Source organism: Lissotriton vulgaris, chromosome 1_1, assembly GCF_964263255.1.
Source record: "Lissotriton vulgaris chromosome 1_1, aLisVul1.2, whole genome shotgun sequence".
NCBI classification, from domain to species: Eukaryota; Metazoa; Chordata; class Amphibia; order Caudata; family Salamandridae; genus Lissotriton; species Lissotriton vulgaris.
Genome location: NC_141685.1, coordinates 804,195,802 through 804,210,939, shown reverse-complemented (window position 1 = coordinate 804,210,939; position 15,138 = coordinate 804,195,802). Strand labels below are relative to the sequence as shown.

Below are 15,138 nucleotides of genomic sequence, written 5' to 3'. Positions count from 1 at the left end.
ATTGGATGATCAGCAACATAAATCATTCAATTACTCAGCCTTCATTGAGTCTAGCAAAACATGTAAATAACTCCACAAACTCGATAATGTCTTCATCTTTATTTGTTTTTAAGGTAATTGATAATTCATGCATTCATTTATTCCTTCATTTATTTGTAGACCACCACTTTGCCAGCCAGACTATTTTAGTGTATGTGACACAGACCCTAAAACATAATGAGGAGGGAAAGTTAAACTGAGGTTGAAGAACACATATTCATTCTTTGAGTCATTCCCTACGCATTCACACATTCACTCATTGAAACACCTATCAGGTCATTCATGTGTTGTTTCTATTAATGAATCATTTATTAAATGTCTTTTGCTTCACCATCCACTCTCTTTCTTTCTCGTGTTTAATAATTAACTCACTCTTTTGGTTGCTTGAGGAAAAGTTATTAAGTATCTTTTGGTAGTTTCCCCTGTCATTTCTTAAATTATTCCTTAATATGCGAAGTCACGCATCCAGGCCCACATTTCTTAGTCATTTGTTCACTGTCATTTGTGAATTATACAATTTCAATAATTTACTTGCCCATTTGTAGACACCCTGACATACCAGATCAATAATCTCCTAATTCTGTTACTCGTTTGTTTACAGGATAATGTATCCACTCATTCATTTGACGAATCGTGTTTTCAAACAACTAATTTCTTTTTGTGTCAATCACTCACCCCAATGTGTGTTCTCTGTGTCTTTCAATCATTCATTTATTAGTTAGCGTCTAGACCCTATGATATGGCCAATCAATCTAAGAAAGCACGGGAGACACTTGCACAAGGAGAGGACCAAGTAACTTGGAAGAGAACCCTGACAGTGGGCAGAGAACCAAATGAACCTATTAAGAATCAAGCAATTGGACAGATGACCAAGAAAATAAAACAAAAACCAGTCCAATAGATAAAAGATCAAATCAATAGAAAAATGACTAAGTCAGTGGATGGAAGACAAATTCAAAAGGTAGAAGGAGTCAAAGGGAGGAGGACCAGGTTGTGGACTAAAGAAAATGTTAATTGACAGGAGACCAAGACAATGAGGAGAGAAGGGAGGAGAAAATTAATGGCTGATGATCAAAGTCAGTGGGTGGTGGTACCAGATAATGGGAAAAAGACTAAGTAAATGGGCTGATGGCCATTGATCTGGGTGGCGTAACTAACCAATAGGGCGATGACTGTGGCAGTGTGCAAAGAAATAAGTCAATGGGTGAAGGACCAAAGTAATGGATGGAGAGCCTAGGAAGTGGGTAGAGGACTTTTTCAATGAGCAAAGGAGAAAACAGTGAGTGGAGGACCAATTCAGCAGATGAATAGAGAATGAAGACAGGGGGGCAGAATTACAAGCCCCTTGCGCCACTTTTGCTCCGCTGTTGCATCACTTCTGTGACTCAGCGGCGGCGTAAACCATGCACCAAGTTGCGCCCTATTTACAACATGACGCATCTAGGGAGATGCGTCACGTTGTAAAGCCATGCGCCACATGAAACCTGCGTCAGGTTTCATGTGGGCGTACCAGAGCGGGGGGCGTTCCGACACAGTAAAAGCCTCGGTCAGTGCCTGAGTGAAATCTACAAGATTCCACTCAATCACTTTTCCAACGCCACTGCGTCAAAACCTTGCGCCTGCTTGAAGCAGGCATAAGGCATGACACACCACGTTGTGTATGGGCAGACCACGAGCCTTGCTGGAGTTGCGTCGTGCTTGCGACACGACTCCAGCAATGAGCCACGCTTCCGAGGGGAGATGCGTCCCGCATCTGTTTATCCTTGCACCATAATGTGTCGCAGAGTAAATGCGGCTCATCTGTGGTGGCACAAGAGTAAACTTGCATGACGCATCTTACCTGGTGCATCCCTGCTGATTTGCAGGGATGCGTCAGTCGTCATAAATCTGCCCCAGGATTTGAGAACTAAGTTGGGGTGTGGAGCCCCAATCAATTGGTGGATGGCCACCTACAGGACCAGGTAAACGGGCCTAACTGAATGGGTGGAGGACCAACGCAATGGGTGGAGAATCAACTGAATGGCAGATGACCAGGTCAATGAGTAGATGAACAAGTCAATCAATGATGAAACAAGTTAATAGGTTGTGGACAAAGTAAATGAGTGGTTGAGTAAGCCAGTTGTTGGAAGACCAAATACTTAGTTGAAGAACCAAGCCATTCATTGACATCTTAATTCAATGTGTGCTGGACCTAATCAAACGGGTGCAGGGCAAAGTTCATGGAAGACTAAGCCAATTGTTGGATAATAAAGTGAAAGGGTTAGGAACCAGGGGAATATTCTCAGCGGGTATAGAGTTCTGGACTAGAGGGAGGCACTGGAGGATTCTAGTATCCAAAAACAGCCTGTGCAGATTGTGCCCAGCAAGCAGTGTCATACATTACTTTCTTTGCAATAGGAGACAGACCACCATACTGAAATTAATGACTAATAATGCTAATAAAGGGGTGTATTGGAGGCCCAGGGGCATCTTCTGACATTGAACAGCCTTGAGCTCATAGGGCTTTGATTTAAAATAAATAAGCATGGAGTGAGTTAGAGTTGCTTGCCATCTGGTATAAGAGGTTCAACTGACATCACTCATTTTCTTTTCTTGATTTTCAGAAATCGACAGCCCAACAAACCTAGTGGTCAACCGTGTGACGGAGGACACCGCTTCTTTGTCTTGGAAGAAGGTGCTGGCTCTCATCGACCGATACATGCTCAGCTACACATCAGCAGAAGGCCAAACCCAGGAGGTGGCTGTGGGCAAGGAGAAGAGCTCCACGACTGTGACCGGTCTGAAGCCAGGCATGGAGTACACTTTCAATGTCTGGGCCGAGAAGGGCAGCAAGCGCAGCAAGAGGGCCACCACCAAAGCCATGACAGGTAGCTAGAAGAACCAATAGAACAAGTTGTCAGAATTGGTAATTCTAATAAAGGGTGGAGAAATAAAAATAGGACATTGAAATATTGATTGGGAAATAAAGCGTCAGAGGGAACTGCAGAGTGAAGAAATAAGAAGGAAAACCTGAAATAACAGCAACATAGGAATGAATAAAATAGAACTAGATAACAATCATATACAATGCAATAGGTCTCGTATTTACGCAAGTTTGAGCTATTAGCCTTGTGAATGGCAATGATTTTTATTTATTTATTTATTTTTAAACCATAAATAAAAAGCATTGTCATTTACAATGTCAACAGGTTAAACTTGCGTAAATACGAGACCTACTTCATTGCTAATGCTTGTTTTACTAGCACCCATGCTGCACTTTCACATTTATGAAGGGCGTGTCTTACATTAAAGTGAAACCATGGCATGGGGGCTTTAAAAAAAAAAAAAGGAACATGTTTGTCAAATTGACAAACAGATTTTTTTAGGGTAAAAGTGCCCATGCCACACTTTTACTTTAAAGTTGTCTGCGTACCTTTCTTTAGACGCGGTTTGTGTAAAACAAGGGGCGGGCCTCTATAAATGTGAAAGCGTTGCATGGGTGCTAGTAAACATATTAAGTAAATAAGTAAGCACCGCTGCTAAATGCGGACCGGGCTGTTAAAATAAATAAATAAATAAATAAGTAAGCCTGGCCGCTAAAAGCGGACCGCGCTGTTAAAATAAATACATTTCAAAACATGGCAGCTATAGTTAAAGCAGACTGCCATAAATAAACATTAAAATAAAAGTGTGCGGCGTGCTGTGAGGTAGTGGGTGGAATAGGGGAAGAGCATTAAATAAAATAGTGCTCACCGACTTATAAAGCAGACCATGTAACAACACCAGTAAAAGGTCCAGTTGTTATGGGAGGTAACAAATACAAACAAAGTGGTACCAAGGAGGGACTAATAAGCCTACTAATGAATCGGAAGCCAGCGTTTACGAAGGACAATGACGCAAGGCAATTACAAATATGGGTGGAGAGTTGGCGGGGCTTCTATTCTCTACTCCACTACTGCATGCTCGCAGCAGCACATGCGCTGCCCTGTCTCAACCTAAAAAGGAGACCAGGAATAAGAGCATTAGAGTGATACAAGTCGAAAATAGGAACCAGGAATAAGAACATAAATTAAGGGATAGGGCAAGGCAACATGTAGAAGAACTAGTAATAGAGTAACAGATGGTGGAATAGAGCCAGGAATCCGGAAGGACAACAATGGATAACAGTGACAGTTAGAGGGACATACACTGTAACAGGACGAAGAACCAGCAATAACAGCAACAAGGGAGTAATAAAGGCAGCAAATAGGAATGGAAACCAGGGATAAGAGCAACATAGGATAAGTAGCGAGAGGAAATTGTTTTCATAGGGCCTGATTACATGTTACATACAGAGTTGGACCAGCATTTAGCAATCTGGCAGTAGCAGAAAAGGTGGTTTGACAGGTCAGTGTGTGGGTCGGTTTTTTGGCTGTCCATGCGTCTGTTTTATGGTCTGCTGGGACAGTTTTTCCTGTTGATTTCCACAATCATTGCTTGCAGTAAGCACAAATCCATACTGTCTCCCATTCTTTGCAAAACACCTATGCAATTCGTATTTACAATTCATAAGCTGATGATTTGCAAATGTGGGCCATTTTTATAGCTGGCTGATTTATTAATGGGTGTCCAGTTTTAGTACGGTGCCCGGGCCTATTTCTGTCTAAAATGACTGATTCCGGCTGGTAATTGCATCCCTCCTCTATGTAATTCTGAGTGATTTTGCCTGTAATGAGGACCCGGTTTTACTGGGGGAAAAAAACCTATTATGAATTCCCATTCCAAGCCTTAGGTGTTACCCGGTCCCATTTACCACCTGCTTAAACCTGGTAGAAGGAAGAGAGAGGCAGCCAAGAGGAGTGTTCCATGTTTCCTGATTCCATAGGAGGATATTGGTGAGGGGCCAGGCTATCTGTGTCCCTTGATTATATAGACTGTTGTTTCAGTCTGGTAAAATCAAGCCTGGTGTTCCAGCTAAGGGTGGGCGGAGCTGGCGTAGTGCCTCTACGAGTAGCTCCACCAAGTTTGAAAAAAACTCAGTGGAGCTCTGCTTTGCTCCTCACCACTCCCACTACGCTGTACGTCTTCCGCGTTCGCAACGGAGTGCGGAGTAGGCAAATATCCGCAAACTCCGCTGGCAGAGCAGATTTACCCACCCAGGGTTAGTTCCAGCACCCTTTTATGTTGGGTGCAAGGGGGCACTTGTGATCGTGCCAAACCATATCCTCAACGGGGATGCGCTACACCAACTCCCCTGCCAACTGGGCTGGACTCATCTATAGCAGTGGCGGCTGCCACAGAGTAGTACTGGTGAGGCAGGGCAGGGGCGTGGGGCAGCAGAAAAAATAAATAAATGTCACTTACCTGGCTGTTGGCTGCCGCCTCTCCTTCGTCCTATTCTATTCCTCCCAGAAGCAGGAAGCACACAGGCTTCCCTAAGCAATCATGATGCTGCTGTCACCAGCATGACAGCAGCGTCATGATTAGTCTGAGCGGCCTGGTTCGGTGTTCATACAGGGAGTGTGAGCCTGTGCATGTGCTCCACGCAGGCTGCGCAGTACAGACAGGTGGAGAACATGCTAAGTGCGCATGACTGTTTGGCCGGCCCAAGATGGCCAGCCAAATCGTCATGTGCCCGAACCACTCCTCCCTCTGCAGGCTGTGACAACAGCCAAGCCCCGCCCCATAAAACTGCCTCAGTATGAAAAAATACAATTACAATAACAACGTGCTATTATCATTTTATTTTTCCTTTTTCCACTGCACAGTGGGGCAACGCTCCTTCGCCTTAGCTGTATATAGCAATCTGCAAGTGCCAGCCCAGAAGGGTTGGTTTGAAAGGTCAGTGTGTGGGCTGGTCTTTTTTTTGTTTGTGGGCATGTTGTATAGTCTGTTTTTAATGTTAACTTCCATAATATTACCAAAAACATTGCCTGCAGGGCGCATAAATAGATGCAGTCTCCCAAAGCTTGCAAAGTACCTCTTTGTTCACAAGTTCAAAAGCTTCCCCCCAGGGCTTAATTTGTGCCGGTGCTTTCCGGTGCTTAGCACCGGAACTTATTTCTTAGGGCCGGGTCTATGCTCTATATTGGCTCTCTTACGTTTACACAGGTCTTCCCGGTGAACGCCGAAAAATATTTAAATTCGATGCTGCGTGGGTTCGTGCCTTATTATGAGGCACATTCCGCTACTCTAGGAGAAAACAGCCGAGCTGTGCCTGCCAATACTCCTGCCTATGATCAAAATACATTGTTTTCCCCGGCTGTTATTTATCATTCACGTCCCTGTCCCTCCTGCTTGAAAAGCTGCGCAGCCGAGGTCAGCCTTCTCTAAAAGGCACCTCCCCCACTCTAACTTTCGCCCGCGCCCACCCCTGCTTCCTGCTCCTAGCGTGATCCTGACGTTGTCATTCTGATCGCAGAAAAAGGCGGGCATTTTTATTTCTAGAGGGAGCATTTGAAAAGAAATAGTTCAGTGGCTCCCGGCATGCTCCTCCAGTCCTGAACCCTGTCTGCCACGGTGCCACTGGACGGTGCTTACAAGGCCCGGGGGGCGGGAGCAATCACTGTAAGAAGAGCGGCAAGAGAAAGGTGCAGCAGCTTCTATATAATATTCATATTTCAAGGCTGGGCTGCAGCGCTCCTTCCATCGCACAGGAATGAGGGCTCTTGTGACCCAAGGATAGTGGATTTTAGGCTGAGCAGTTGGCTGCTTCTCTGGGTGGCTGAGAGGCTCCTGGGCTCTGTGTGTTACTGTCTCCGTCACTGACAGCAGCATGGCCCCGCCACGCAGCACTCCAACATTGCTGACCGCTGCTCATCCTGGCACGGGTGGGCCCCCAAGCTGCACATTCCGAAGGTACAGCTTCCCTACTCTGCAGCCTGTGGTACGAAAATCAGCTTCTCACTGGAGGCCATTGAGGGGTAACAGTAAGTAAGGATTAAAAGTTTGATATCCAGCACATTGTTGTAAAGGGGCATGCTTAAGGAAGAAAGGGAGATTGGAAGTGAAAGTCAACTAGAGTAGTTTCAGCTTGGCTATTGGGCCTATGACATTCAGGAGGAGTTGCGGAAAGTAGTAGTGAGGTTTAAATAGTGCAGTTTGTGCTCTGATGGGAAGGTGTCAAGTGAACTGAACATCAGCTATGTAAGCTCTGTTTGAATGCCTGCTGGGAGGCAGCCAGTGAGAGCTCAGGGACAAAGGTGATGTATATTTTCCTGGCTAAGGTTGTGTCAGGGAGTGTTGACTTTTAACACCTGTTGATTTTAGGCGCATTATTTTTGTACTACAGAGGTGTCTTAAAACTACGGTCCTACTGATGGTGAGTGCTAAATTTTAAGGCAGGGAGGGCACACGGCGAGGTGACAGAAAGCAGAGCATGCCTGCACTATGAAGCAGGAGCGATGGGTTTGTCAAACCGATTCTACATTTTCTTAAAATAACTGTAAGATCAAGATGTTTAGCCAATTTTGAAGTAGACAACAGCAAAATGCATTTCTCATTCCACTGAGACATTCCAGTGCATTTCTGTGACTGATCATCTTTGGAAGGATGACTACATAATCCGGTCAGAGTATATCTTGCTCTTAAAAGTAGCAAGGCCCTCCCTCCCTCAGACTGGTTTTATGGAAATACATTTGCTGCACAACGTTGACCTACATAGTTTCAGATATTAACTAGTTTTGCTACACTGATTAACATTTTTCTTCATTTTGCATTGTCCTCCAATGAACACACCGAACTAGATGTAGCAGCTGATGTGGCACTTTTTTGGAACGCAACCATCTAGGAGAATGCTAGTGTTAGCAGTGGAGATCTGGGTTACCTGTTGTTCATACAAGGAATGCATCTTCTGTTAACATTGATTTCGTTTTAGTTTAGAAGGGGGTGGGTATATATATACCACAGACTTGATTCCGGAGGTTAACAAAGCTCTCTTCATCATAACCTTGATGTGGGTGTTAGGTGTGCATGTAAGGGTGTTTACAGAGTTAAGGTGGTCCACAAATATATTTTTAAAGAGGCAGTTTGAGGTTCATACATCATGGGTGGTCTTTATAATGTCAGGTTGCTGTTTACAAGCAGACACAAAGTTAAACGGTGGTTGACAAAAGCATAGTGAAATAGTAGACTTTGAGTTCTTCACTAAATAGTTAAAAATATATTTTATTCGTTTTTTAACAGACAGAAGTACTTAACATACTATGGACCAGTCTCCTATTGCAACAATGGTTTATAGGTGCGTTAGCAGAACAGACATGCAATCAGCAGGACAGGAGGCTTAGCTCAATAAGCACATATCAAATTATGGAACTTTGGAAGTGTGATAACATCGTTTGCAATCATTGAAATGCTAACTAGGTGCAGCAGTCGTCCAGTCAGTATGTAGAGGGCAGCATGGTGTGTGCTGTTTCCCCCAAACAGTGTCTGCAGATCTCTGCAGTGACTGGTCCGTTAAGTCCAATAGAGCACCTGAGTCAGAGGGTCTAATTCCCCATCCTCAGTATCCGTTGCAGTCTTTGCTAAGTAGGTGCGGGTGGGGCCCCATAGGTCCCTGGGGCGGGAAGTAGGGGCTGTAGTTTGACATATACTGCACACCTCGTATTGCAAAGGGCAAAGTCTGTTTGCTAGTCTTGCATACAGTGTGAGTGAATACTTTCCCAATGCATGGCCATCCTCCTGCTGTCTAGTTATAGTGCCAGGCCTGCTAGTCGGTAGATCTTGGATGGTATATCTTTAAAATAACTCAAGAGAGCTGTTTTAGGTCTAGATGATAGTCCAGTATGTCCAACAGCACAGTTGTTACTGTGCTCCCCCAAAAGAATATTGCGACTGCCATGAGAAACCACTTCAACTTTTCAGACACGGTCAGGTGCTACAGAATTTTTCTGTAGAAGCTCATGCAGCAAAAATATTTTTAATGTCCCTGAAAAGTTGGCTCTGCTTTATGTGACTCGCCTAAAATTTGCCCACAAAAACAGCAATAAATGTAATGATAGGAAACACAAAAAATGACAAAATGAAACTATGCAAGCTGTAAGGAACATTTGTTTGTGACATGGTATTTGCACTAGTGCTTCTCTAATTAACTGTCTGGACGCCAGCAAGGACCAGTGTCCCGTCTATGTCCAATAGCGTCTGAGAGGCATTTTTCACCTGCTTCTGTTTTAGTTGTGCAGTTCTGATACATTGTATGGTATTTGTGGATTCAGGTGTGCCATTGTTATGGCATAACAACGCTGTCTGGTGTGGTAATTACAGAATATTCCGGCCCCAGGATTTCAGTAGCTTCTTATATGATGGAGAAAGACGAGTGCACCTGAGAAGGGCTAGGGGACATCCAGTCAGAAGCTGGGAAGAGCTTGAGACCAAAAAGGAGAATGCTTTGTAATGTACACTGTGGTAGTGCTGGGGACAGAAAGGAGCATTGCTGATTCATGTCAAGGGTAGAGGATGTGGCATAGTGGTTAGAGCTGCCCACTTTGGACCCGAGGAACCAGGTCCAGCTTCGACCATCGTGTCCAAGCTTGCCTAACAAACAAATGAATGCGGCACAGTGTAACATAACTGGTGCTCATGTAAAGTGGTATAATAATCTGAAGAAAAAAAGATGAAGACGAGATGGAGAGTAAAAGTGCAGTGAATAGCCTGGGCCTTCCGGACCCTAATCCAGAGAATAAAATTACCTCCCAAGTAATCAGCAGTGCCAGTTGGGGACGTGGTTGGAGCAACTAGAGTAAGTGGGTAGAGTCACAGGTGGAAGTGGGTGGAGCCGAGGGAAGTGGGTGTGGCCTACCCAGAAAATTTGAGCACCTGCACTTCATATTTTACAAATTAAGCACTGGCTTCCCCTATTTGGAAATGACGGCCATTTCTTAGCTGCGTGCTTATCTAATGAGAGCCACTTTTATTTTGCTGCCTTGACTTGTTTTCTGTCTGAGTCCAGCCCTGCGGCCCCCAGAAGCGCCCCAAACCCGTCACGACGTCTTGGCCTTTATACGGGTCTAAAAACACCATGGAAGTTTCTCTTGAGCCATTGAGTGTAAGTACAGAGCATTAATGGTACAGTGGTGCCATCCTGTGTTGATATAGTGAAAAGCACAGTTTGAGCTAATGTTCGGTTTTCAGGAGAAAAAAAACCATATTTCATAAGTTTTCAGACTTTTCATAGAGTGTGCTTCCAAAACATGGCTAGCACAAAAATGATAACAATTAAAATATTCTTACCCGTTGTTTCCTAAAATAGAAGCTGCTGAGAAATCAGTGTTTAGTTAAGACAGAAAGACTGTTGTCGAGATCTAAGTGTAAATTGGGCCAGCAGTTTGAATACTGCTTTTTCGAGGTAATTTTGATAGGTGATGAAATGGTAATATTTTCTTGGTATTTACAGCTTTGCAAAGCTGTCGAAGCATGTGCCATCGAACCCTGGAATCATGATACTATGAAGGCGCTGCGCTGCTGATCTAAACGTGCTTTCCGGCATGTGCAAGAACAATATTCACATTTTGCTTTATTTTATTTTATATATATATATGTATGTGTAAAGGCTCAAATTATGTTTGAATGCAGCCGTCTGTGTTTCTCTGTCTCCGTGGACACATGTGCCTTGGTTTCACTGTTTATGTGTCCTGGTTTGTATGCTTTTGTGCCTTGGTTCATGGGTATATGTAACACTGTTTGAGCTCACCCGTGCCCTGATTCAAATGCCTGTGCTCTCTGGTTTCATGTACGTATGTGGCCAGGTTTGTAAACAAGTCACGTTTGACCTGGTTTGTGCGCCTATGTACACTACTTTAACACTTATGTTCCCAAGTGTGTGTACGTCTGTGCCCTTATTTGTTTGTCACTATGCTTTGGTGTGTACGCACAGGTGGCCTTGTTTGTGTACCCTTTGCATTTTTTGTGAAATGCACCGAACAATACAATTCATTCTGGACCAGGGCCTTGACACACAGTGGAGCAGACAATCCAGTGGAAGCCTGTTGACAGGCGACAAGTGTGAATCTGTGAAAAGATATGGAATGAACATGTGAATTCGCTTGTCGTTGATCCCTTAAAAGTGCACCTCATCTGGGCATGGATGTTTCAAGGCACGGGCACAGTGGGTGATTGCCCAAGGCCCATACCTGACAAAGGTCCCTTTGGCAGGGAACATTCTTGCCCTTGGACCTCCGTCTCCTCTGTCCATTTGACTATTTAAACCTCGCTCTCTTTTTTCTGTCTTCCTCTTCTTCTGACTGTCATATTAAGGGCCACATTAATGAGGCCCCTTGCGCTGCCTGAACATACTTTTTGTGACGTTTCGTGGCGCAGGTGCCTGCTCCATATTTACGACGCAGCACTAAACCACATTTTTTTTGCTTATGCTGCCTCGCAAATATCGTTCTCTTTAACACCGTTTTCTGTGATAAAGGGGCATGCAGTAGGTGTTGCTGGGGCCCTTCCCAGTACCATCCATGGTTTTTTGACACTGTCCTAGATTTACAAGAAATCGTAAATCTGGGGCAACCCCAAAAAATGTACGCCTCTCCAGCAATGGGCGTTAGGGAGGCACAATGATGAGAAATATTTTTATTTCTCCTTGTTTTTCCTTTTTCTATATTAAAAGAGGAAAAAGCCCCTGGTAATTGTTTTTTTAGAAGGAAGGTTTCTCTTTCTGCACAAAATGAATCATCCCCACAGCACAGGGACCCTTGCACCATGGTGCAAAGGTGCTTGCATTGGCGCAATGCAGCCCATTGTGCACCGGCACAGGGGGAAAGGACAGGAATGCACCATATCTAATAGCTACAGCACATTCCTGCCCCTTTCTTTTGCCTGAGGGCAGCATAGCAGGAAGGTCTACAGTGGTGCCCTATGGCAAAACATCATAAATGAGGCCCTAAGGAGTTTTGTGGTCTCTGACAAGATATATTGCGGCTAATTTGTGTGACACTATTTTTCAATCGTTTACTATGTAACTCAATATGGATTGGTATCAATTGGGCTTGAATTACTAGGAAATGGGTAATACAAATTGAAGTTGATCCAAACCAGGGTCCTCAACACATGACTTGCCGGGGACCCCCAAATCAATAAGGCACTGTCTCTGAGCTATGTGGGAGGACTGGGTATCAGCCTCTTTGCGTTGGGCCAAAGAAGCAGGTAAACAGAGGACCAGTTAACAGCTGTGCAGCAGGTGCAGTGGCACTGGGCATACGGGTCCACAGCGCATTGTAACTATGTCTGTCTCTTACCACTCAGCCTAAGGAAAGGAGGGGGCATTCTCCTTGCTTGCCTTAGGTTTGTTTACGCCCTTTCTGCGGCACAGCAGGTAATGTGCCCACGGCATACACAGGAGTGACTTTGTTGTGTTTTTTCCTAGAAATCGATCCTCCGAAGAACCTGCGGGCGTCAGAGGTGACACAAACCAGCAGCATCCTCACCTGGACGGCACCTGCCGCTCAGATCGATGGCTACATCCTGACCTATGAGAAGCCTGATGGCACCAGCAAGGTACAGAGCATAAAAATAACAAACTTATTTAAACAAAAAGAGGCTTGTAGATTGGTGACTGCCAGAGTTGGAAATGATCAAAATCAAGCTAAATGTCAGTGTTTAAATTAATAAAGTTGCATTTGCCCGGCAGGAGGTGAAACTTGGCCTTGTTCAACGCTTTTTGCTGGAGGGCCTGGAACGAGGAGTCAAGTACACTATCTACCTGGTGGCCTTCAGGACAGAGAAGAAGAGCAGGAGGGCTACCACCACATTAACCACAGGTAAGACTGTCTCTACAGGACAGTGACCACTGCCACTTCCCTCAATCAATCAAGCCACAGGGCCAAAAACGTAATTTTGTTTTAAATGTGACCACAGAGCCACAGAGGATCTTCGGCCTCATTTAAAAATAAATAAATCCAGAGGCTTCCCCTGGGGGTGAGGCCTTAATAGTTAGGGGAGTGGGGTGCACGGCCCTCCTCCCTCAGCATTTGTAAGGCCTGAAGACCCCATCCCACAGGGCTACTTACTTTATGTGGGGAGTGGGAAATCCGTGCCCTCTCCACAACTCTTAAAATGGCCCGGGGGACACCATCCCCCATGGTCGAGTTTTAATTTTAATAGAGAGGGCTTGCGGCCTCCCTCTCCAAGCCTCCCAGAGGCACCAGAGACTCCATTACCTGGGGCTGATTCATTTTTTAGGGAAGAGGGTGTGCGGCTCCCTTCCCCGAGCAGTACATTGACTCCGGGGACCCAACTGTTGGGGCATAACGACTGGTTCAATGTCCCGAGAACCTGATCTCCCAGGACACTGGTGATCCCTGGTCAGGAAAATGTGAGTAGGTATTCCCTGCCCACACTCTCCTGGGCATGGATCACAACTTTGCTCATTCCCAGGCAGGAGCACACAAATAAACTGCTCTAGAATTGGAAGGATCAAAGTAACGAGGACGGCTCCCACCAGCACACAGGATGGATGCTGGCGGCCAGGGCCAAAGGGTCCTTGGGGCTCCTCTCTGACCCCAATAAGGGCTATATTCTGGATGTCCCAGGTGGGCACTGGAGCACCCACTAAAACAAAATAACCAGCTTCAGAGGGTGCTTGTAGGGGAGCTAACATCTGGCAATGTTCTGGGTGCCTCGGGTGGGCACCCAGAAAATAAATAAAAAATAGAAGGCATTATTAATGAGTGGCAGGGGCTGCTGATTTATTATTCTCTGCTCCGTGCAAGGAGTGCCCCATGATGCTCTGAAAGGATTTATAATAATATTTTTGGATGTTGGTGGTGCCTCTAGAACAAGCATTTTGTTTAATTTTGTGGGGCCTGCTGGCAGAGTAGAAGTCTCCAGCAACATTATAAAAACACTAAGTCTCCTGGGTTTGAAACCATAACCCCAGTGGAGTTTACCATATTGTTTCACAGCATTCCAAGCTGGAACAGTATGCTCGTCAGCTGGGGTGCAGAGGCTCCTTGTGGTTGGTTCTATTGATGCACTTTATACACTGAAAAATGTTTAAAAAAAGGACTCAGATAATATTGTAATACTTTTTTAAAAATTATGCTTTGATGGAACTATTTTGTCACAATTACAATTATTAATTTGTGGATTTAACAACTATGCATTTGATTGCAGTTAGTGGTGATATTTTGATAAAGACAATAGGCTAGTTGACCCATTGACAAAGCCAATAGTTCTGCCTTACTTATAATAATACCCTTAATATTTTTACATGACATACTCAGCCTTGCGCAGGGATAGTTATGTGAGGAAGGGAAGTTGGGTGCCCCGAGGGTTGAGGGGGGTTGGGTGCAGACCTGCGTGCAACACCAAGCCATGCTTGGCCAACAACTGTGTACGGGGAGCACCTGGTGGGGGTTGGGCAGTGGGGCTAGTAGCAGGTCATGCTCTGCCCCACCCCACGCTGCACACAGTGATGAACATTTTACTTTACCTTTAAAAAACACAGACATTCACTGAAAAAAGGTAAACTGATATTATAGTTAGTAATTGTAAATATATCTTGCTTTAACATTTTTTTTTAATTTGATATTTAAAAAAACGAATATTTAAGAGATACTATAGTTAAGTAAACAAGTCAATCAAAACATTCCATTTTAAATTAACAAAACCACTGAAAATCATCAGCTAAAGTTATCTCAAGTAAATATAACTCATGTTCCTCATGCTACTGGGTATTGTTGGCCCTCACCTGCTATCCGCTTAGTCACACACACTTTGATCAGCTAGGTACAGCCAGGTACCTCCCTTCAGCAAGTGTGAACCGGGAAGCCTCAAGTTGACCAGCAGGATGTGTATCATGCAGCTTTGTTCAGTGAGAACACAAACTATATTCGGTGGCCTGTGACAGGTCAGAATTTGGTTATTAGGTGACTTGGAGGGAGAAGGTGCAGCTCAGATGGCGCCCTGCCCAGTGCATCTTTATTTATGCACACTTTTTTTTTACTATTAGAGATGCTGCTAACTAGGAATGTGAACATTTGAGAGAAGCAATCCTGAACCAGCAGAGTAAAGTCTTAAAGCTTTCAATGCAGATGATCCACATTGACTGAATGGGCAGTGCATCCCTATATTCAAGTCTGTCACACATATTGTTTTGTTAGATGGTTTCCATTTTTATGCTGAAGGGATGATAAGAACAGA

General features: G+C 44.6%; 1 protein-coding gene across 1 annotated transcript in view; it reads left to right on the top strand.

The window, feature by feature from the left end:
* The window catches only part of TNN (tenascin N), a 157,783-nt gene that overhangs the window by 106,263 nt on the left and 36,382 nt on the right, over positions 1-15,138 (top strand). The window contains exons 7-9 of the mRNA XM_086956638.1: positions 2,643-2,906; positions 12,362-12,492; positions 12,626-12,755. Coding sequence (XP_086812764.1) covers positions 2,643-2,906; positions 12,362-12,492; positions 12,626-12,755 — 525 coding nt within the window. The remainder of the gene's footprint in view (positions 1-2,642; positions 2,907-12,361; positions 12,493-12,625; positions 12,756-15,138) is intronic.